Source organism: Ceratotherium simum, chromosome 33, assembly GCF_057802395.1.
Source record: "Ceratotherium simum simum isolate JZ-2026a chromosome 33, ASM5780239v1, whole genome shotgun sequence".
Classification (NCBI taxonomy): Eukaryota; Metazoa; Chordata; class Mammalia; order Perissodactyla; family Rhinocerotidae; genus Ceratotherium; species Ceratotherium simum.
In genome coordinates, this window is record NC_141932.1 from 7503106 (window position 1) to 7526204 (window position 23099).

The 23099-nt window shown below is 37.1% G+C and overlaps 1 protein-coding gene and 1 pseudogene across 1 annotated transcript; both read right to left on the minus strand.

Annotated features, from left to right (window-relative positions):
- Positions 1-19251, minus strand: part of LOC147912750 (vomeronasal type-1 receptor 4-like) — a 40855-nt pseudogene extending 21604 nt beyond the window's left edge.
- Positions 4494-8430, minus strand: LOC147912751 (KRAB domain-containing protein 5-like). The gene is made up of 3 exons (XM_087422303.1): positions 8416-8430; positions 5189-5315; positions 4494-4660 (listed from the first exon to the last, which is right to left on the minus strand). The coding sequence occupies exons 1-3, from the start codon at positions 8428-8430 to the stop codon at positions 4494-4496; spliced, it is 309 nt and encodes a 102-aa protein (XP_087278429.1).
- Positions 19252-23099: the final 3848 nt, after the last annotated feature.

The window sequence follows — 23099 nt, forward strand, 5'->3', positions numbered from 1 at the left end:
GAGAGTTGAATTACGTTAATATTTGCTTTTCAAAAAAACTCAAATATAGTCAATATAAAAAAGATACACTAAAACTGAGTATACCTGCCCAAACATCCATCCCTTTGACTCTTTTAAAAGTACTAACAAATAAATCACCTAAGTTTTTTTAACTTTGCATTATTCTCTATAATAAATATTCTGATTTAGAGTAGTATCTGAAAAGTGTTATTGACTGACGGCTTTTTACTATGAATTCTGACATTTATTTAGACGTGATTTTTGATGTAATACTTTCCCACATTTTTTTACACATGTATTTTTTTTCCAATATGAACACTCTGGTGTTTTCCAAAGTGTATATTTTGGACAAAGGTCTTTCCACATCCATTGCATGGTAAGGTTTCTCTCCAGGAAGCACTCTCCAATATTGAGCAAGGTTGTAGCTCCCTTGAAACGCTTTTGTACATTCTTTCCATTTGTAAGGTTTCTCTCCAGGGCCTGTAAGGATGACATGGGATGAGGAGAGCGGTGAGCATTCTGTAGCCATAACAACAGCAAAAGAGGACCATGGCTGTGATACACATGTGGCAGGAATTACAATGAGGAGAAACAGAAGAACTGGGGATAATTAGGAAATGAAACAAGCAGATGGGTCTCCTAAATTGAGAGAGCCAATTGTGCAGCCAGGGAACAGGTCTCCTCCCCACATGCAGAATTCAGTCAATTCCTGTCCTGAACTTTCTGTCTCTTACCTGAAGCTACAACCCTCACTCCTACTGGAATATTTTTCTTCTAATAATTGGGTATCTTTACACACCCATCACTGTCCTGTGTGTTTGTTCACTTCATGTAAATGTGAAAATGACTCCATGACTTAGGAAGACTCCAAGATTTCACCTGATCAAATGATCACAGAAAAGTGAATAACTTTGTTGATGTCCCTTATAAAAAGTGAAGGAAGGGGGGTAGTGGTTGAGTTCATGCCTCCACTTCAGCAGTCCAGGGTTCACAGGTTCAGAACCCGGGCACGGACCTATGCACCACTTATCAAGCCATTCTGTGGCAGGTGTCCCACATATAAAGTAGAAGAAGATGGGCACAGATGTTAGTCCAGGGCCATTCTTCCTCAGCAAAAGGAGGAGGATTGGCAAAGGATGTTAGCTCAGGGATAATCTTCCTCTCTCTCTCACACACACACACACACACACAAAAGTGAAAGAAACAAGAACTAAAGAAACGTTGACTTAAATGGTATTTTTCTCCAATCTAGGAAAAATAAAATGTATTAATTAAACAAAGTCAACCTAATATGCTCACTGTGGAATTACTCTCATCTTCAAACCAAATTCTGAATACCAGTAAATTTAAGGAAAACCATCATTAAAATCCCTAAGCATGTCATATAACCACTATTTCATAAACCTTGGGACAAATAAATCATATAGAAAGTCATACATGATTAACTGGTAAGTAAAAAAGAGAGGATTTGAAGGGGGAGATTCTGAAACCAAGAGTCATGGTTTTGGGAGAAATGAATTGAATGTAAAGTGGACAAAATAGATTTGCATTACCAAGCTGTATGGTTTCTAATTTGTTAGTAAATCAACAATAATTTTGAAACTACTTGCTTTGATACAGTATTTCCCTTTCCTTTTGAAGTCATGGGTACACACACACACACACACACACACACACACACACTTCTTTGTCCTCAGTTCTCTCACTCCTAAAGTATATATTCAGGTTAATATATTGCATTCAATGTCTATCAAAACCATGAAAATCTGCTTGTGTTCCATAGGTCAACAAAAGGATGTATGTGAAGAAAATTACAGAGTCAAATTTTATATTGATTCAGAATCCAAAAGAATGGCTTCTAATTATACTTGTGTGACTTTATTAAATACGCATTATAGTAGAGTTCCCAAACGATGAATGGTGAGTTGTGCTGCAACAAAAACAAATGAAGTAGGAAAGCTTATTTCTCACACATGTCCTGGAAAAAAAGTAAATAACAGGTCTTAAAGGCCCACAAGGAGAGGCCAAGGGAGGACGCAGGCAGAGAGAGTGGCAATATTTGGGGCCCAGGCCTTTCTTATGATCTGTGGGTGGAGAAGTGGCTAGTGTCAGTTCAAGGCCCCTGCAGCCTGCTTGGCTACACAAAATAGATGCCAAGGCAGCCATATCATGAAGTAGTTTAGCTAAACTCTCGACTGTATTCCTATAAAATCTTTACTGTAACTGGTAAAATGTCCCAGAATTTACAAAAAGGAGGAAAACATACAGGACATAAATTGTGGGAAATATAACCTTAAATTATTTGAGGCTTAAGGACACTAGGAAAAGAGATTACTAGTGATGTCATTTCAATGCATTACCAAAGCCTTTACTGTTAGCCTCTCTTACCTACAACCTTGAATAAGATGTGAGAGGTTAATGCTGGTGGTGTGATAACACTTCATTCATTACACATCAGTTTTAACACATTAAAAACCTTCATGTGGGATGATGGTTGCCAGGTGCTTGGGGGAGAGAGAAACAAGAAAGGGGTTTTTATTGGGTAATGACTCAGTTTTGCAAGATGGAAATTTCCACAGATCAGTGGCAAAACAATGTGAAATATACTTAAACTATTGACCTGTACTGTTAATAATGATTAAGAAGGTAAATTTTTATTGTTTCTTACCACAATTAAAAATCAAAAAAATAATATCTAAAAGAGATGGACTTACAAAGCTTTTCAAAAATTATCTTTAATTCAACAAGTGTTTCACACAAAGAGAATATAAATTCATCAATAAAATGATGTGAAATTAAGCCTTTTCCACGACTACCTACTGAGGCAGAAGAAAACAGTCATTGATCAATAACTAAGAAAAGAAATAAACAAGATAAATCATGAACTAAGTAGGAGTAATAATTGTACAGGCAAACCCTGACACAATTGCATTGGCAAAAGACATATGGTTGATCCATATTTGAATTAAACTCCGTATAGTCTTAAGAGTACTGAGTTAACTGCCATTCACATTTATAATATATAGGGTAAAAAAACCAAACTAATTTTCAGGGACATCTCATGAAAAAGGAAGCGCATTGTTTGGAATTGTAAAACAAGAATAAGAAAATGTATCCTCCCCAATTCTGAATACAACATAGATGTACTATTTTAAAAGAGTCCTTCTATATATTTATAATTTTCAACCGTGACTGTGTGCCCATGAAGAGCAAGAATTTTGAATCTTTGTCATGTACAGCAGAAAAACTTCACAGAAAATGCATTACAATCATTCATAAAATTCTCCAGTGGAAAATTTGAATGAATAAGAATTTATATATCTCTAGGGAAATTTATTATTAGATTAATACATTGCTGCTATTCTAATACAAAATTTAAAGACTATAATCCAACTTTCAAAAGAAAAAAAACCTTCCTTTATAAATAAAAGAACAATATGAATGTTGTAAAATATACATAAAATCACTGATATATAAGATAAAATTTGGGGATTAAATTATACCATGATTCAGACACACATTGAAGAAAGTAGATAAAAAAACACTAATGACTCCTTTTTCCCTGATGTAAAGTTAAGAACCAAACATTTTCATAAATACGGAGTTCTTACTAATAATTTAACTCACTTCTTACCTAACATGTACATTCAAGCATGTTACATTAGAACTTTTGAATCTAAAATCATTGATGAATTTGACATAGAACTAATCAGAATGTGAAAATTTATAGAATACAGTCCCAGGAAGCTTCATACTAAACAAGGTGATATTTTAACTTTTTACTTCTTAAGAAATAAAATAACAACTCAGACTTTGCTATGTGAGGTGCAATGTTCTAAGCTGCCCTACGGCGTTAATTTACTTAAAAATTCTATGAGTTAAATAGATAGATTAAACTATTTTATCACTGAGGAATTGGAGCATATAGACCTGAAATTTCTAATGTTAGTTCATAGAAAGAAAATGAAAATATTGAAGTAAAATAGAGGATTATATTTTTTCATTTTAGAGAGGTGCTTTGAGCTGTGATGAAATTACTGAGTCTGATCTTGGTAGGGTCGTGTCTGAAGTCTCCATAGGATTAGAAATTATAGAGCAGAGGACGTATGACATCTGTTCCCAGAGTTCCTGGGAATTCCTGCACCCAATCCCAGTATCTCCACGAACTCCCCTCACACACTTCTGACATGAAGTAAAATAGAGCTTAAAAAAATAGCTTAACATAGAGTTCCTCAGAAACGTGCACAGATTTTCCCAGGCCCCCAGAGCAATGCAGGAGCAGCCACAACATGCAGTCCCTCACAGACCAAGGGGAGGACGTTGGCTCTCATTGTGAATGTGATGGATGATCACTGGAGCAGAAAGAGAATCCTTAGAGGATTTAGGAGCATGATAAGAGTCAGGCAGGAGATGTCCCCTTATGACAGCAATGGAAATAAACCTAGGATTCTCACAAATATTTTCCATTGAAGTGGATCTTCCCATACCACATTTTAAGGTCTGGTCTCCTCCTTGACCATTGCTTCGCTCACTAGTGTTATCTGTTTCATTGATTCCCACCTACCTGGGTGTATGGCTATTTTCTTCTCTCTCTTCACCATCCAGGGATCTTTCTTTTGCTCCAAAAAGGTAACGATGTCTGGCTTAGAGGCAATTAGACCTGTTTATTAGGAAAAAGAAATGTAAATTTTGCTGGAGATTCTCCAATTTCCGATCCAGTATTGTGCTCAAGTGAGAAGAGTGGACATGGCAGAATGTTAGAATATTCTAGAAAATAATTTCCCAAAATACTGTTTTCTGAAAGCACCTTTACTATACTACACAACATTTAAAATTTATTAAAATTTTCAGATCATGAGTTCCACTTCCAAGTACTACTGCATCAAAAATAAGGTTTGAAATTGGATTTTAAGATGATAGAAACATTACTTTATGGCACAGAATTTATATAATCACCGATAATATAGACTGAAGAATGCAGATCACCTCAAGAAAGGGGAAGGTTAAAGTCATCATGAAACATCACAAAGCCTTTCTTTTCTACACCAAGAAACTACCATTTTTTTCCATGAACGCAGGAATGTGAAACGCTATCATAGGAGGCAGAGGATCCCAGGAAACATTCTACAAATGAAGAGAACAAAACTCTGAGAGTGGATTATGAGTTCTGGAAGGTCGTTATCCTCACCCAAGGAGACCAGGTTCCTGTAGTTCTCTAATATCACATCCTTGTACAATTCCCACTGAGTGTGGTCCAGGCATTCCCACTCCTCCTGAGAGAATTCTATGGCCACATCCCTGAAGGTCAACAACTCCTGAAACAATAAACAAACACATTTACCAAGTGGCCATGAGCAGAGTTTATAGTTTGGCCCAATATGTAGAGACAGAGTTAAGGGAACTGATTCTGACTTAGAAGAGTGACCTGAAATATACAATTAATAATTTTCATTGTAGTGCTATTCTATAATGTGTTCTCTAACTCTGAGGGAGAGGATGACATATGATCCACAAAACCACTGTAGAGACTATATTTTCCGGAAGATAAATTATAAAATGAAGGCATCAACATGTGCATATGCATTTTTCTTTTTTTTTCTTCCTTTTTTTTTGGTGAGGAAGATCAGCCCTGAGCTAACATCTGATGCTGATCTTCCACCTTTTTGCTGAGGAACATTGGCCCTGAACTATCATCTGTGCCCATCTTCTTCTACTTTATATGGGACGCTGCCACAGCATGACATGACAAGCAGTGCATCGGTGCATGCCCAGGATCCAAACCCGCCAACCCTGGTCTGTCAAAGCGGAGTGCGCACACTTAACCACTTGCGCCATCAGGCCGGCCCCGCATATGCATTTTTGAGTGCTGTAAATACATCAGACAGGATAAGTCATAAATATTTCTCACATGGAAAAGTCATGGTGAGTTAGAGATGCACTTCTCAAATTTTAACTGGATGTCAATGAACTGGATTTGTTACAATGCATATTCCGACTCAGGAGTTCTGGGGTGTGGTATGGGTTTCCACATTTTTAATAAGCTCATTTTTAACAGTGGTGCTAAAAGTTCTGGTCCAAGGGCCACATATTTCAATAGCAAAGAGGTAGTATAACAAGGGAAGAATTCATGTTGACTTTGAACTGAAAGGGTTTATGGAAATTACAAGATCTAATAGAATAGTAAGCATGGCAACAACCACCCTTTTGAACATATGTTATAGATATCGTTTAACAGTCTTTAATATATTAATGCATGAACCACATAAATAATATTTGAGAGCAATAATATTATTCCTCTTTTATGAGAATATTTTCTTAAGCCTCCAGTAAATGGTATATGCTGGTTTTTTCCCAGTTTATTGGACCTAGAATATATGTAAAAGGAACACACAGGCCAACATACAGAGACAACTCTAAAAGAATATTCATAGCAGGTTTTGTAACTGAGAAGAGTAATGGAAACAAGAATGTAGGAACACGGAATGGATCAAATAATGATAACATTTTATGCACACAGATGTACCTAAAAATAGGAACCATGTACACATTAAAAGGGATAGAGTAGAAAACTTTTAATGTCAATGAGATCAAGATTAATTTCAATTGTGTAACATAAATATATTTGTGGATTACATTTTTGTAAGTTTTAAACACACTATGGTGACACACACAAAAATATAAACTAAAATAAGAGCTATTGTCTGTCTTATTTTTTGAAAATTTTTGTTTCTTTTATCATTTGTGCTCAAGTATATTTTAGAATTTTAACAGATTAGAACATACCTTATTAATATGATTTTTTCTGAAAATAAAAAGAAGTGTATGTCTGTGAAATGAGTGTGGAATGAAATGGGAACTTACAGGACCAAAGCCTGATTGATTAAAAACTCCACTTATAAAGCCAGTGTCTCCAGTAAAGAAAGTTGAAACTTCATTTTCCAAAGCAAACTACAAGCAAAGGGAAACTCAGAAGAAATGGGAATTTTCAGATTGAATATCGTAGTTTATGCACAAAAAACTTAGTAAATCTCCCAAAAATCTTATTAATGAAAATGGGAAAACATATTAATATTATGGAGGAGAAATCTGGCAGAGCCCCTGAACCAACTGAATGAAGTTAGCATTAGCTGTGATGGAACAAATTGATATCAGGTGCCTGACGCACAGGGAAGGACACATTATCACTGCTGTGGTATTGTTGGCAAAATGTAAATAAGTAAATCATAATCTGAATCTAATTATGAAAAACATTTTTCCAAATTTCAATACACACATGCCTTCCATTTTCTGTAACTCTAATAGTGTATTTTACATAATGTCTTTTTAGCATTCTAGAGAGCAAGTCTCTTCTAATTACTCTTCCTTTTCAGAATAGTCTCAGTTAATCTGGGCCACTGAAGCCATCCTGTTTAAGTGTGTATTTTCTTTATCCTGTTCCACAGAGCTGATGTTGCATCTATATGAAACCTAAAAGCTACATTTTTCCCTTCTTCACTGATATCCAAGCATTAGAACCCATCTCAATAGGAATCTTGGATATCAACACCTTCCCATGTTGATCTGTCACAAAGAGAATATTTTCAATAGATGAAGGTCATTAATTCATGGTGAAAATTCTTTCATGCTGTATAGGGATCCTAGATGGAGAGAATGGAGAAAAGGCTCTGGGACCTAGGAGAGAAGCATTCTAAAGAGCTGACCTTGGGTGCCGGCCTGGTGGGGCAAGCGGTTAAGTGTGCGTGCTTCGCTGAGGCGGCCCGGGGTTTGCCAGTTCGGATCCTGGGCACGCACCGCTTGTCAAGCCATGCTGTGGCGGCGTCCTATATAAAGTAGAGGAAGATAGGCACGGATGTTAGCCCAGGGCCAGTCTTCCTCAGCAAAAATAAAGAGGAGGATTGGCAGATGTTATCTCAGGGCGATCTTTCACACACACACACACACACACACACACACAAATAAAATAAAATAAAATAAAATAAGAAAAGAAAAGAAAAATAAAGTGCATAGTTCCATTAAAAAAAAAAAAGAGCTGACTTTGACTATCATAAGAAGAAAAGAGGAAAAAATGGTTGAAGACAACCACACTAGCAAGGAAAGGCAGAAGAAAAGAAGTAAAAGTTTGCAAGTTTTTTTTTTTTTTTACAATTTCTCCTAAAATTTATTTCTAAGGGTTGAAAACCACTTTAGGACCAACTGTTCTCGTAACAGAGTAAAATGCACAAAATTATTCTACTCAGAACTTGAGAAGCGGCGAGTCCGCGTTTTCTTTGTCAGCCTCGGGACTCAGCTGGATGAGAGGAGAGGCCAGGTCTATTAGCTGTGCCACCCCGTGGAGAGGCTTCAAGCAAGTTCTAAATGTATATCATTTTAGGAGGAAAAGTGGACACAGCCTCCAACCTGGGACATGACACTTACCTGAGAATGTGCCATCTCCTGTTCTTCCTCCTCCTGCTCTCTCAGATATTATACTGAGAAATGATAGCTGCATCTCAAGAACAAGTTTATAAAGGCACCAGCAGAGTCTCTTCACCTGCTGCCACAACACCCACAGGCATAAGGGCCTTCAAATGCGGAAAAGTCCACTTTCCCTGTCCTTTATCACAGGAGAGATTCAGAAACAATGAGCTCCTACATGGAGAGCAGCATGCGAGTTTCTTCTTCCCTGTCTTTGGGGGTCCTCTGCTCCCACAGATGCCCACAAATTCTGCTACAGCATGGGGAATGTGGGTTTCACTGACCTGTGACTTCCAAACTCACATAGAGCAGACCCTGTTGCTTCTCCTTGGACCAAAGACTGGGATCAACTCTTATAAATATATCTGGGATCCCTAGAATTGAAACCTGACCTCACCATACTATCACCTGGAGCACTTAATTTAAACAACTTTGAGGCTCCCGCCCAGAGCAATAGACAGATTCTGTTGGGAAGGACACAAGTGATGATAGTTCTTAAAACCCCACGTGTAGTCTTAATGGAAAGCCTGGGTAGAAAACCACTTATCTAAGCCTTGCTTCTCAACATTTAATGGGCATAGAAGTCATTCAGGGTTCTGGGGACCACTGTGAGAAACTGTGATTCTGCAGGTTTGGAGTGGGGCCCATCAATTGGCATCTTCAACAAGTTCCATGTTAGCGCTGGTGTTGTGCCACAGAGACCCATTACAAGTAGCACTAAGCTAGAGAAAGCAGACACAGCACACCTGAGCCCCTTACACCCATCATCTTATCTCACCACAAATACTGTTGGTTCCCAGTGAAGATCACCGATCATCTTCCTGAATCACCATATTTGTTGCTTTTTCAAGTATACAGAAGGCTAGAGGAGGCAAAAACATCTGAGCAAGTCATCATTTGGAAAAAAACATACACACACTCAGTAATACTGTTTACTGAGCATCGACTATGCACTCACAAGTATATTACTGTGCACTGTGATGGAAACTTCACATACATGATGTGAGATAAATTCATATTACCTGGGAGTTCAGTACTAGTGTCTGTTAATTCCCATGAGGATGTAGATGCTCTGCCCTCCCTTCTGTCCCTTTTTTATTCACTATCATTGATTTTTTTAAAATGCTAGTATAGAACAGAAGCTAAATATAGATACATGAGAGGAATATAGAATAGGAGTGTAGAGTAGTAGTTCAGAGGAATTTTTCATTGTTGTGTTTACTTTTTTTTTGTAAAAGGGTAATAATGTTAAAATTATAAACTGCCCAACAGTTTTCCAAAGTGTATGTACACTGTACTTTCCCATCAGCAAAACATGAGAACTCTAATTCTTTCACATTCTCACTGATGTTTGGTGTTATCAGTTTTTTTTTTCGTAAAGGAAGATCATCCCTGAGCTAACATCCATTGCCAATCCTCCTCTTTTTTGCCGAAGAACATTGGCCCTGGGCTAACATCTGTGCCCATCTTCCTCTACTTTATGGGACACCGCCACAGCATGGCTTGACAAGCGGTGCATCGGGTGTGCGTCCGGGATCCAAACCTGTCAACCTCGGGCTGCGGAATCGGAGTGCACGCACTTTATCGCTATGCCACCGGGCCGGCCCCTCAGATTTTTATAATTAAGCTATTCTAAAAAATATGAAGTGTTATCTCACTGTAGTTTTCCTGGTGAATAGGATGAATGGATTTTTTAAATGTGATATATATATATATACATATATATAGAGAGAGAGACAGAAACCGAGAGTGAGAGAGAAAATGAAATATTATAAGCCTTACAAAAAAGAAACTCTTTCCCTAAGCAACAACATGGATGGACCTGGAGGATATTATCCTAAGCGAAATGAGCCAGAAAGAGTAAGACAAATATTGCGTGATTTCAATCATATCTAGAATTTAAAATGTCAAACTGAGAAAAACCAAGAGTAGAGTGGTGATTGCCAGAGGCTGAGGGTGGAGGAAAGGGGGAGAGGCTTCAGTGATGCAGGACGACTATGTTCTGGAGATCTAATGTGCACTATAGATGATGATATTGTATTTTATTTTTATTTACTTATTTTTTCATTTTGCTGAAGAAGATTCACCCTGATCTAACATCTGTGCCAATCTTCCTCCAGATTGTATGTGAGCCACCATCACAGCATGGCCACTGACGAGTGGCGTAGTTCCACGCCTGGGAACTGAACCCAGGCCACCAAAGTGGAGCACACAGAACGTAACCACTAGGCAACCAGGCCGGCCCCATGTATTTTATTTTTGAATTTGCTAACAGGGTAAATCTTAATGTTCTCACCACACATACTTCTGTGTTTTATAAGCTTTCCCAATAGAAACTAATGCCCAGAGTTCATTTAAATCTATTTAAGACACTTCATGACTGTTTCATAAAAATATAATAAGCAATTCAAAGTAAAACCTTAGAGTTTTCTGGAAAAATTATATTAGAAACTATATTTTTTTCTTTACAAAGTGAAAGAAATACAAATAATAATAATAATAATAATAGAAACTCTTCTGTACCTGGATGGCCCATTGGGGGCAACAGCAGAACTCACAGAACCACAGAGAAAGGGAACTGGACCAAATGAAGCCCAAGTCCCTGTAAACCACCCCTTCCTTGCACTGACCCCACTTTATTGAATTTAATCATTTGCTCTAGACCAAAAGTTCTGAGATAGTAGGGGTCATGACTACTTCACCTCTGTTTTGCAAAGGACTGTATGAATGGAAACAATTAATTTATCTATCAGTTTGTTTCTCTACATCTCCTCAGAGTTCTTCACCACAGTAACAGGAAACTGGAGTGATTCCTCTCTGGGTATTCATGAAGGAGTTTCCTTTATGGGGGGAGGACAGGACCCTGGATGACTCACCGCTCTTCCTCCGAGATGGAAGCAGATTTAGAATCTGGTGCCAGCTTGACCCTAGTCTGCACAGGGCATCCCTGAATATCCCAGAACTCCATGCTGCTGGTACGAGGGTCCCCCATGAGCCTGATCTGATGGCTCTGTAGGGATTTAGGGATGAGAGACTCACGCTGACCCTGCAGCATCAGGTAGAGCATGGACCTGCCCTGGTGGAGCAGTGATCCTTGGATCTATCTGTGATATTACTCTATGCAGGGCTCTCTGGGTTAAGAAGCATCTACTTTGGTTAACAAAGTTTACAGGTGGGTGGTATTGTGGTCATGATTCTGGATATTTTGTGGGTCTTGACTTTGCACGGTTAAAAAATCTTCTCCCTTCCTGATGTTGTATTAAGACAGGGCCTGTTGTCCCTCGAAGCACAAGTTTAATGCCTATACCTTTTTTCAGTTAGAGATTCTGCACAGACTATCAGAGAGCCTTGCAGAGCTGCATCAGTTCACTCGTCATAATATGGAGAACTCCAGAGGTTCACCCCATGTAGCCCTGTGGCTTTAAGTCTTTTTTGATCACTCAATACCCAGAAAATATCTCCCCTGGATTATCTGTACATCCTCAGACCAAAATCTGGTCCTCTCTCATGAATACCATGGAGAGAATATGTGAGGATTCTGGGTGGGATCACACTGTCTCTGTGGGGGTTACAGCAAGAGGAGGGAACTCAAAGGGAAAACCTCCAAAAGGAGGATGCTCTGGCACATCCTGAAGATCCCCAGGCACTGCATTCAGGATTTAGTGCTTCAGTATTAGGTCCCGGAAGGAATGGAGAGCTGCAGGTGTCCTGTGCACGCGCACGGGCATTTGGGCAACAGATGGAGTCAGGAATCCATATTCTCAAGTAAACCCAGTGTGCAATTGCATATATCATTGCTATTCTTGGGCCTGAAGATCTCTGAATCATTGTCAGGTCGGAAGAGGCCAGGCATGTCAAAAGACAGGACTTAAACTTCTGATTGCCCCCCTGAAATGTTGTTTCATAGGAATCTAGCGTAACTTTTTTTTAGCAGAGACTGTAGAACTCATATAGGCAGAGAGACCTTCCTGTATGCAGATTTTGAGGCATCTGAACTCTGTGATGCAAGATTGTGGGTTAGAGCTAGAAGCCTGAGAGGGAATCTGTGGGGAGGAGGTATCTGTAAAAGGCCCCTATAGAGGGGTCTGATAGGCATCTTACGTGTTTAAGTGGGATCTGGTAATTTTGCATAGTGTTGGGGAAATATAATTAAAAATAAAATCTCCAAACCCAAATATCTCTCCACAAAAGTAGAAAACATTTTTATTACTATGCAAACATTAAAGCAGAATGTGATGCCAATTATAGGCAATCTACTAAGTGATCAAAGACACTTAGTTTTGGTTTGGTTTTATATAACCAAACAGATACAACATATGCAATATATGTAATTACATATTCTTAAGATAAATAACAATTAGGACTCAAGTAAGATGATTTGACAGCACTATTTGTCACATAGTTCATTCTAAAGGCACCTGATAAATGGGGTTGTGTGTCTGCTAATTTGCTTTATTCCAAATTAAAATAATTTTTCACATACTTAGGACAGGAAGTATCTTGCAACTTGGAACAAGGTGCCTTCTGGTGTTAGGCTCCTACCCTCATACAGAAACTGGGAGATAGGGGTGCTGTCTCCCTTAATGTTTACATTTCAAAAAGCTACTTCTCATGTAGTTGGCAAAGACATGTCTGGGCCTGCAAGTTTAAAAGAGTTTTATTTAGCTTTTAAAAGGATTACATACATTTCAAATGCATGGAGAAAGAAAATATGATTGCTAAATTTAACGTTCTAAGAAAAGAGAGAGAAATCTCTTTTCTTATTTTCAATTTGGAGTATTTAGCCTCATATTTGGTATGTGTATTTGTCTTTACAGGAGCCAGGTCTAGGGCCCTGGTCCTATCGTCATGGATGTCTAGATTCCCACAGGCATTGAATTTAGAAACCTGAGGCCTTGCACACACTCTGTGCTTTTGCACAAGGGTTTGAGCATGAAGAAAGAGGTAGAAATGGAGAAGGTTCAGCAAGGATGCACACATGAGGGACAGTGCAGGGTTGGTGGAAGGACTGGTTTGTGCTACAGATACTGACTCCGGGTTGTGCTATGCTCTGGCTTATTTCCGTGTGTATGTAGGGAGATGGGATTACGAGGGGTGGTACAAAGGCCTAGGTTGGTAGATGGACCAGACTGTTGCAAGAGACTCAGGGCCTAAATCAGGATTTGCCATTTATCCCCTGAGCACTTGTGAGGGTTTTGGGAGAGACCCTCAAGGAGCACATGCAGTGTGGCCCCACTTCCTGATGGTGAAGGTTTGCATTGGGAGGGCATGGCTGCGTCATTGCCCAGTTGGTGTGTGTGAGTGGGCAGCAATCGTGGTGACAACAGAGTGGGTTGGGGCAGTTCCCTGTGCAGAGCTCATGTTCTCAGACCATAATGACCCTCCAGGGTAGATGTGGACTCACTGTATGATCAGTGGTTTGATGGCCTGGGTGCAAGTGAGCAAAGTCTCCCTCCATCCCAGGCCCCTGCAACCAGGTCTGGGTGAGGTTCAGCTCCTTGTCTCTGCCAGAGTCACTGCCTGGAGACACTTGGCCTAAGTGTCAGAGTCTTAGCACACCAGCATTTCTTCTTTTGGGAATCTCTTAGGGGGTATCACTGATATCAGCTCAAGACAAGGTTGACATAAGGGAAGCCATATTGTAGAAAAGAAAAACTCTATTGTAACTTTGAATGACCTCTGACAAACTAACCCAGCTGGATCTGCACCCTCCAGGAGATCTAACTGCTCTGTAGATTTTACAACCCCTGCTTGTGCATGTACCTTTAAGCTGCAATAAGATGATAACTTTGTTTTTTTTGAGTTCCTTAGGAATGTGATGACTCCTAAACAGAGAATCCATGCTGATAGCCATCATCAGTGAAAACTGAAAGATCTGGTGTGGCACTCCCAGTCTGTAACACCAGAAGGTCAACATTCCTAACACCTTCCCCAATAACCCAATGGCCTATACAACTGCTATAAGATTTTGTGCCCCCTTAAGGTTCTTTTGGACATGAGTCGGCCATCTTCCCTCTTGCTAGTAAGCTTTAATAAAAAAGTCCTTTTTCTCCTACCACCTTGCCTCTTGACTATTGGCATGTCTTGCGGTGAGCAGAAGGCCCCACGTTGGGTGGTAACATCATCAGGAATCATTACAACATGAGCATGGAGGTGTAGGGGAGGCAGATAATTCCTCTAACTTCTAGGTCCTTCTGGCTGGTCCAATAATTAAATTGATATGAGATAGAATAACAGGAGAAAATCAAACAAAGTTTAATCACATGTATACATGAGAGAAACCCAGGAAAACTGGGTAACTCACCAGAATGGCCAAAGCTGCCACCTTAAATACCATCTTTTGCTAAAGACAAAGGAGGATGTTTGAGGTAGTGGTTTGGGTCTTCAAAGAGGAGGAAGGCAATTTACATGGAGATGGAAATGCAAATGTTTGTTAAACAAGTGTTTGCTGGGCCACCTAAAGACAATGTGACCCTAGAGATAGAACTTTGATAAAAATGTGCTTGTTGGTGTCTTTCTATCACACCTATTTTACATTATACTATAGTTATCTTATGGTATTAGCTCCTTCCTGGAATAGGCCTTCTATCGTAAATTCTTTTAGGCAGTTAGGAGGAAGGTCAAAGTTTCTTTCAGAGTCTTGTTCTTAAAATAATCAAGAAAAAGAGATACATTTTGGGGTGACCACTTCTGATCCCTCACAAAGGTGTTTTCATCACGGTTCTGTTTGAAAATAAACAAAAAGGCCACAATATAGGATAGATTTATAATCTGTGTTGGGAAAAGAAACAACCCTTTAATAGTGATGCCATAAATGCATATTTGATTTTACTTAAAGTAAATTATGATCAATATTAAGTAATGAAGCAGATTTAACTGCACTGAGTCCATTTTTTTTTCATTGATGCTTAGGTTGTGTGTGTTTGTGTTTTCTATGAGTTTTGGAAATACAGGTTTTTGTTTTCCTTCCTTTAGGTTCCTATATTTTCTCACATCTTTAAGTATCTAATCAAATAATCCTTGGGAAAGTACATGATTCTAGGTCTGTGACAGCGAAAATAGAAGATTCGTCTGGGGCATCTATTAAGATGGCATAAATTAAGAAAATTTTCCAGAAAAAAGTATTGGGACATGTCAAAGCCACATAAAAGGTAACCTTACAGAGCTCCCAGTGGCCAAACCTGGAATAATTTGGGCAACAAAATAAATAGCATCACGTTAAATTATAATATCTAGTGTAAGATAAAAATACATGAGTTCACACTGACATGAATAAATTAAATAAATAAATAAATGAAGAATAAGAGACAAAACTTCTAAAAAGAAGAATGTCAAATAGAATGTGTATACATGCCTCCTTATAGAAAATAAAGATTAATTGAATTCCCCCTACCCCTTTGAGTTGGGATGGACTTAATGACTTTTGAACAATAGAGTACACAAATGGAAACATAAGATCTTTATAGTAGGGAAACATGGCAAACACCATCTTAACCAGGGGATCAAGGTTACCAGAACCAGTGACACGTCATGCTAATTGCCTGAATCCCTGATACATGACATGATGAGATATGTTCTTCTTCTAAAAACCTATAAACACATTATAATCATGAGAAAAATATCAGAGAAACCTAACTTTAGAGGTAAAAAACAGTCCTTCTCAAATCTGTCAAGGCTATGAAAATTTAGGAAAGATTGAGAAACTGATACAAAGAAAAAGATGCTGGAAAGTTATGATGCCTAAATATAAAGTGCTATTCTGGATTGGAGCTTAGTAGAAGAAAAAAATAAAGATTGGTAAAATACTAATAATTCTGAAGTTTAAGTAATAGTAACATACCAATGTTGGTTGCAAGTTTTGTCAAAAGTACCATAGTAATGTAATATGTTAACAACTAGGAAAACGGGGTGAGAGTATATGGGAACTCTCTATATTCTCTTTGCCGCATTCTGTAAGGATAAATATAATACATAATGGAAATTTACATTACAAATGTCACTTTATAATTTATATACAGAGTTATGTTAAATTATTAATATGTTTGAATAAATATGCCCATTTAAAAACTGTCTTTTAATTCATGAGTTTTGTCCCCAAATTGCTTCTACTTTGGTTTTCCAAGCTTGATAAGTTTCCTCCATAAAATCGCTTGTTAAAATTGAAACTGCAGAAGACTATCTTGTAACTGGCTTCTCTTCAAAACATTCAACTGACATTAAAGCATAACACAGAACAAGTTGTTACCGCCCAATGTGGGGCCTTCTGCTCACTACAAGACATGCCAATAGTCAACAGGCAAGGTGGTAGGAGAAAAAGGACTTTATTATTACAGCTTGCTAGCAAGAGGGAAGATGGCCGAATCATGTCCAAAAGAACCATCTTAAGGGGGCATGAAATCTTACAGTAGTTATACAGGCCATTGTGTTACTGGGGAGGGGGTTAGGAACTGTTGATCTTCCGGTGTTACAGACTGGGAGTGCCACACCAGATCTTTCAGTTTTCACTGATGATGGCTATCAGCATAGATTCCCTGTTCGGGGGTCATCACATTCCTAAGGAACTCAAAAAGGCAGTTATCATCTTATCGCAGCTGGGAGGTACATGCACAAGCAGGGGTTGTAAAATCTACAGAGCAGTTTTAGATCTCCTGAAGGGTGCAGATCCAGCTGGGTTAGTTTGTCAGAGGTCATTCAAAGTTGCAATAGAGTTTTTCTTTTCTACAATATGGCTTCCCTTATGTCAACCTTGTCTTGAGCCGGTATCAAAGTTCATTTCAACATATCACAAAATCCATTCAACGTGACTCCAGGCACAAAATGTCTGTTGGGTGTTTGCTACCCAACTGCTTTCTTTTTATATCTCAGCTAACACAGCATCTTGTATTCTCTTCTGTCCCTTGAAAATCATTATTCTAATGTTAAATGAAAATATTTTAATACACAAATCTTTCTTCATGAGCATTGTCACATACCAAGTGATCACCATTTCTCCTAGGACATAAAGCATAATATTCACAATGTGACCCCCAATGCCTGCATTAAATAAAACCTAATTTTTTCCTCCAACTTTACCCATGGTCACTTGCACTACAATTCAGGGCCAATGTCCTGCACCCCAGTTTCTTGAGGGACCATCAAACATGTTAACCATCTTTACAGAAGTGTCCTCAAAATTTCATGCCCAAGTAAATCTTTGGAAAACATAGTATCTCATATTAAAAGACACACACTCATTCAACAAATGAAAGCCAAGGACCATATGGCTACAAAGGTGAATTCTACAAAACATTTAAAAAAGTTAATACATATCTTTCTCAAACTATTACAAAAAATTGAAGAAGAAAGATCACTCCAAAGCTTATTCTACAAGGCCAGCATCACCCTGACACAAAGACTAGACAAAACATCACATGAAAAAGAAATTTACAGGCCAATATTCCTGAAGAACATAGATGCAAAAATCCTCAAAAAATATAAGCAAACCGAATTCAACAACACATCAAAAGGATCATGCTTGGAAGCAACCTAAGTGCCCATCAAGGGACAAATGGATAAAGAAGCTGTGGTATATATACACAATGGAATACTACTCAGCCATAAGAAACGATGAAATCCAGCCATTTGTGACAACATGGATGGACATTGAGGGTATTTTGCAAAGTGAAATAAGTCAGAGGGAGAAGGTCAAATACCATATGATCTCACTCATTAAGTAGTAGAAAATAACAACAACAAACAAACACATAGAGACAGAGATTGGATTGGTGGTTACCAGAGGGGAAGGGGGGAGGGAGGAGGGCGAAAGGGATAATTCGGCACACATGTGTGGTGATGGGTTGTAATTAGTATTTGGGTGGTGAACATGAGAACATGATGTAATCTATGCAGAAATAGAAGTATAATGATGTACACCTTAAATTTATACAATGTTATAAACCAATGTTACCGCAATAAGCAAAAAATTAAAAATAAATAAAAAATAAAAAATATATATCGCTGAAAAAAAAAAAAGGAGCATATGACGTGGTCAAGAAGAATTTATTCCAGGGATGCAAGGATGGTTCAAGATTTACAAATGAATTAACATGATAGTCCACATCAACTAAACAAAGGATATAAATAATATAATCATCTCAAGAGATGCAGAAAAAGCATTTGACAAAATTCCACATCAATTTATGATAAAAACCTTCAACGAACAGGGTATAAAGGGAAAATACCTAAGCAGAAAATATTAGCGGTGGATATGAATGCTGCATATGTTAATTCTGCACCTTTGTAACGAAATGTAGCAGAACAGGATCCAAAATCTCTAGTTTTTGTGATGTTTTTGTTGATCCTTTTGTCAGTGACATGCATAGAAACAATTTTATTTGCCTGCATGCACAGAATCCAGCACAGGATTTTGGAGGAGCCAATGGACTTTGGAACTTTTCCTTTAAGCTCTGCCCACCTGGAGTTCCTGGGGCTGATTGAGATGGCCTGGAAGACACCCATGAGGCAGGTGGTGCTAATGGACAACCCCAACCACTCTACAAATGTAGAAGATACATTTGCATCCAAAATCACTGAGAAAATGTCTCAACCCAAAAGCTGCCATGGTCTCTAAGATTCCTATTGAAGGAATGACCAAGGAATTGGCTATAGTCAAGTACCTGAAAATCAAATCTCTGTATCTTGATCTGTATCCTCTAAGCAAAGAAAATGATAATGATATAAGAGTGAGAAATTCCCCAGGATTCCAATGATGGTCTGGACCAGGAACATCATTCCAGTATTCAACTCCACAGAGGCCATTCTGCTATTTTCCAATTCTCATTATTCTCATTCACAAATAAAGGATTCTGCATTGAAAATTGAGTTGTGGGCAACTATTTTCATGAAAATTAAATTCACAAATCTCTATTTACAATTACTGCACGCTCAGAATTTGTTACTGATATATATTTTCTCTTGCTAAGAGATTTCCAAAGTTTGATGTATTTCTTTATATACCAGTTAAAATGCATGGGTTACTGTTATTAATGCTTTACCTATTCTAATTTATTTAATATTTGGAACTTTGTGCTTTAGGAAATATTATTCTCCTTTTACATAAAGGATAATTTAGACAAAAGAATTTAATGACACATCTAAATATTGATAAAGTCAGCACTGGAATCTGGATGGCCTGTTTGCAATGGTGTTACAATTGTGCTATACTCTCATAGCTACCTGGCTGTGTTCTTTAAATAATCCATATATATGTATACAAACATATACATATACATATTTACTATATATATATATATAAATTATATATTTTATTTATATATATTTTATAAATGTATATATAATTATATATAAACATGCATAATTATATATACATATATATGCATTGATTAATTTATAAGTTTGTGCTATTTTATTTCATGTACATATTTATTATATAGACAAATGTCATTTGTCAATGAAGATTCAAGGGTCTTAATAAAATGTAGATGTGCTGAATAATTTTCCTTAACCAAATTGGGTTTACAGTATATCTGTCAGTATTTGAATAGCAACATAAACAATACTATCTCTTTTTTGTCAGTGAGACCAACCACAGAAAATACATATAATATTGGCTTTGCTCTAAGCTATGGTATGTGAAGTTTAAAAGCAATAAAACACTTTATAGTAGAAACTAATCACTAGAGAATATACAATTATATGTTTACTCAGAAAAATTAACTGAAAATAATAAGTGATTTGGGAATGACAGTAAAATACAAGACAATAATAAAAAATGGAAGTCAAGGCAATACATTTTCTACATTGAGTAAATGGAAATGGGAGAAACATGAGAATGAGCCTGAAAATAGCATTAGAAATTTTTTAACTGTACAGATATACAAGACATTTTAAGCCTAAAAAATCTGATGTTCTTAATTTTTCTCCAGTCTATCCAGGTGTCTCCTTCCCAAACTTTGCAAAGGAAAAAAATTAACCCACCTTGAGCAATAGATTACAGCTATTCTCAGGCAAGACCATCTCCATCTCCATTAAACATACAAAATCCAATAAGAGAAAAAGAATTATATTCCAGCAATTGCCAGTCAGTCACATTGTGTACACAGAGAGATGAATGATTCAGTTGTCTTCATCAAACTCATTATCACATGCACAGAACTTTTGTGAAATAGCTATACTAATCACGCAAATTTCTCTGTGATTTCTGCAGAGCAGAGTAGACAGCAGATTAATTTTGAATTACAATCCTAAGGATCATAAAAATCAGACTTCATTACTGCTTGGAACTAACTCTGAAAATCATCATCAAGAAAGGTTATATTAACATATGCACAAATACACACTTAACCCACACAAATATTCATGCTTATAACATATGCACACATACATGGACGTATAGGCACACATATACACACCCACACAACACACAGAATTTAGTGCATTAAAAATGTTCCTTGTATAAAATAAACAAAAAGTAAAGTTTAAAAATTTAAATATATTAGAAAAGAGCATTATATATTTATAAAATGACAGGTTATAATGAAGATATTAAATGTAATAAAACTGCACAAAATACCTACACATTGAATACCTTAAACAATGTCCATTGCTACTGTAAAAGAAACTGATAGTATTAACTAAAATGTGGTATTATACAGTAATGTTTTATTTCAATATATACATTTTACAGAAATGTAAAGGCATAAGTTAATTAAATAATATGAACAACTGATTAACAAATATATATTTTGATGTATATATATCTCATTTGTAATTTTACTGACATTAGTACATTTCACAGCAAAATCTATAATGCTGTACACTGTGTAAAACATATAGCATATTTATATTTGCATCATGTTAAAACAACATTAAATGAAAGAAAGCTAAAATTACACCTTAATAAGTTAACAAAAGAAATGTAATTCCACTGTCCCTACTCCTTCATGTATTGAGTCGACTTAGTGACTTCTGTCCAAATAATAGAGGATGGACACATAGTAACTTTATTGTGGGGACTTGGAAAACACTACTTTAACTAACTGATCAAGGTTAACATCTCCAGTGATGTCACATTAATTGCATGAATTCCCTGATATATGACATGAAGAGATGAGATATTCTTATCAAAACCTATAAATGGAGTATAATCTTGAGAAAAATGTTAGACAAATCCAATTTGGTGGTACTCTAAAAAGTACCTGACCAGTCCTCTTCAAACCTGCCAAGGTCATGAAAACCCAGGAAAGACTGAGGAACTGACACAGAACAGAAGAGACTGGGAGGGCCAAGGTGACTAAGGACAGTATAATGTATTCTGAAATGGATCCTGGAAGAGAAAAAAGATATTAGTGTTAAAACTGGCAAAATGGAAGTCTGAGGTTTAGTTAATAGTCATGTGCCAATATTGTTCTCTCAGTTTTGTCAAAGGTACCATGGTGGTTAAGACACTAACGTCAGGGAAAATGGGTGAAGGGTACATGGAAACTCTCTGTATGCTCTCTGCCTCTTTGCTGCAAGTCTAAACTTATTCCAAACTAACACTTACATTAAAAATTCCAACTGTTTATAATTGTAAAGAATTACATTAAATTATTTAATATGTTTGAGTTAACACCTGCTTTTTTTCTTTTGAGTGTGTCCACTGTGATCCCTTGGTGACTACAAAAGCAATAAAACTCCTTGTTTCACAACAGATTCATGCCTTTTGCCTCCAAATTGCTACTTCTCTACTGCTCCAAGCTTGATGAAAGACTCCTTCCCTTGCTTCTTAAAATTGGAAATATAGGAGACTACTTTAAACCTGTTTCTTGTTAACAGAGACAATTGGCAACAAGATGTAACAGGGAGCAATCTGCCTTCTGAAGAGCACCAAAACCATTCAATCTAATGCCAGAAAAGAAATGCCTATTTAATGATTGCTTCCCACCTGCACTTTTTTTTTTTTAATTTTTTGTGTATTGCAGTAATATTGGTTTATAACATTGTATAAATTCCAGGTCTACATCATTATACTTCTATTTCTGCATAGATTACATCATGTTCACCACCCAAATACTAACTACAACCCATCACCACACACTTGTGCTGAATTATCCCTTCCCTGCACTCTTTTTAAATATCAGTGGACACATCTTGCTGTGTTTTCCTTTATGTCCTGTAGTTCATGATTCCAATGTTTACCTAAAAATATTTTAATATGTGAATCTTTCTCCATCAGCATTTTCATATTTCAAATGATCACCATATCTCTTAGGATGTAAAGTATAATACTCATAATTTGGCCTTTAATGCCTATAGTAACTAAAACCTAAATTTCCCTTCAGGTTCAGATTATAATGCAACTTGCATTATAATCCAGGGCCACTGTCCCCCACAGCAGTTTCTTGAAGGATAAGAACACAGGATAATAATGTTTATGCAACTGTCCTCAAAATCTCAGGCCCAGTTAAATATTGGGAAAAATAATATCTCATAATAAAAGATGCACACTCAAAGACATTTCCAGTATTCTGCATTATTGCAGGACTAGCTGTTTTATTACTAATTGGTCTACAATCTTCTCTACTGCAACCATTATTAAAACATAATTATATAGATACTTATGTAATAATTATAGAAGATTTCTATGGCTATTATTATTTTATTTA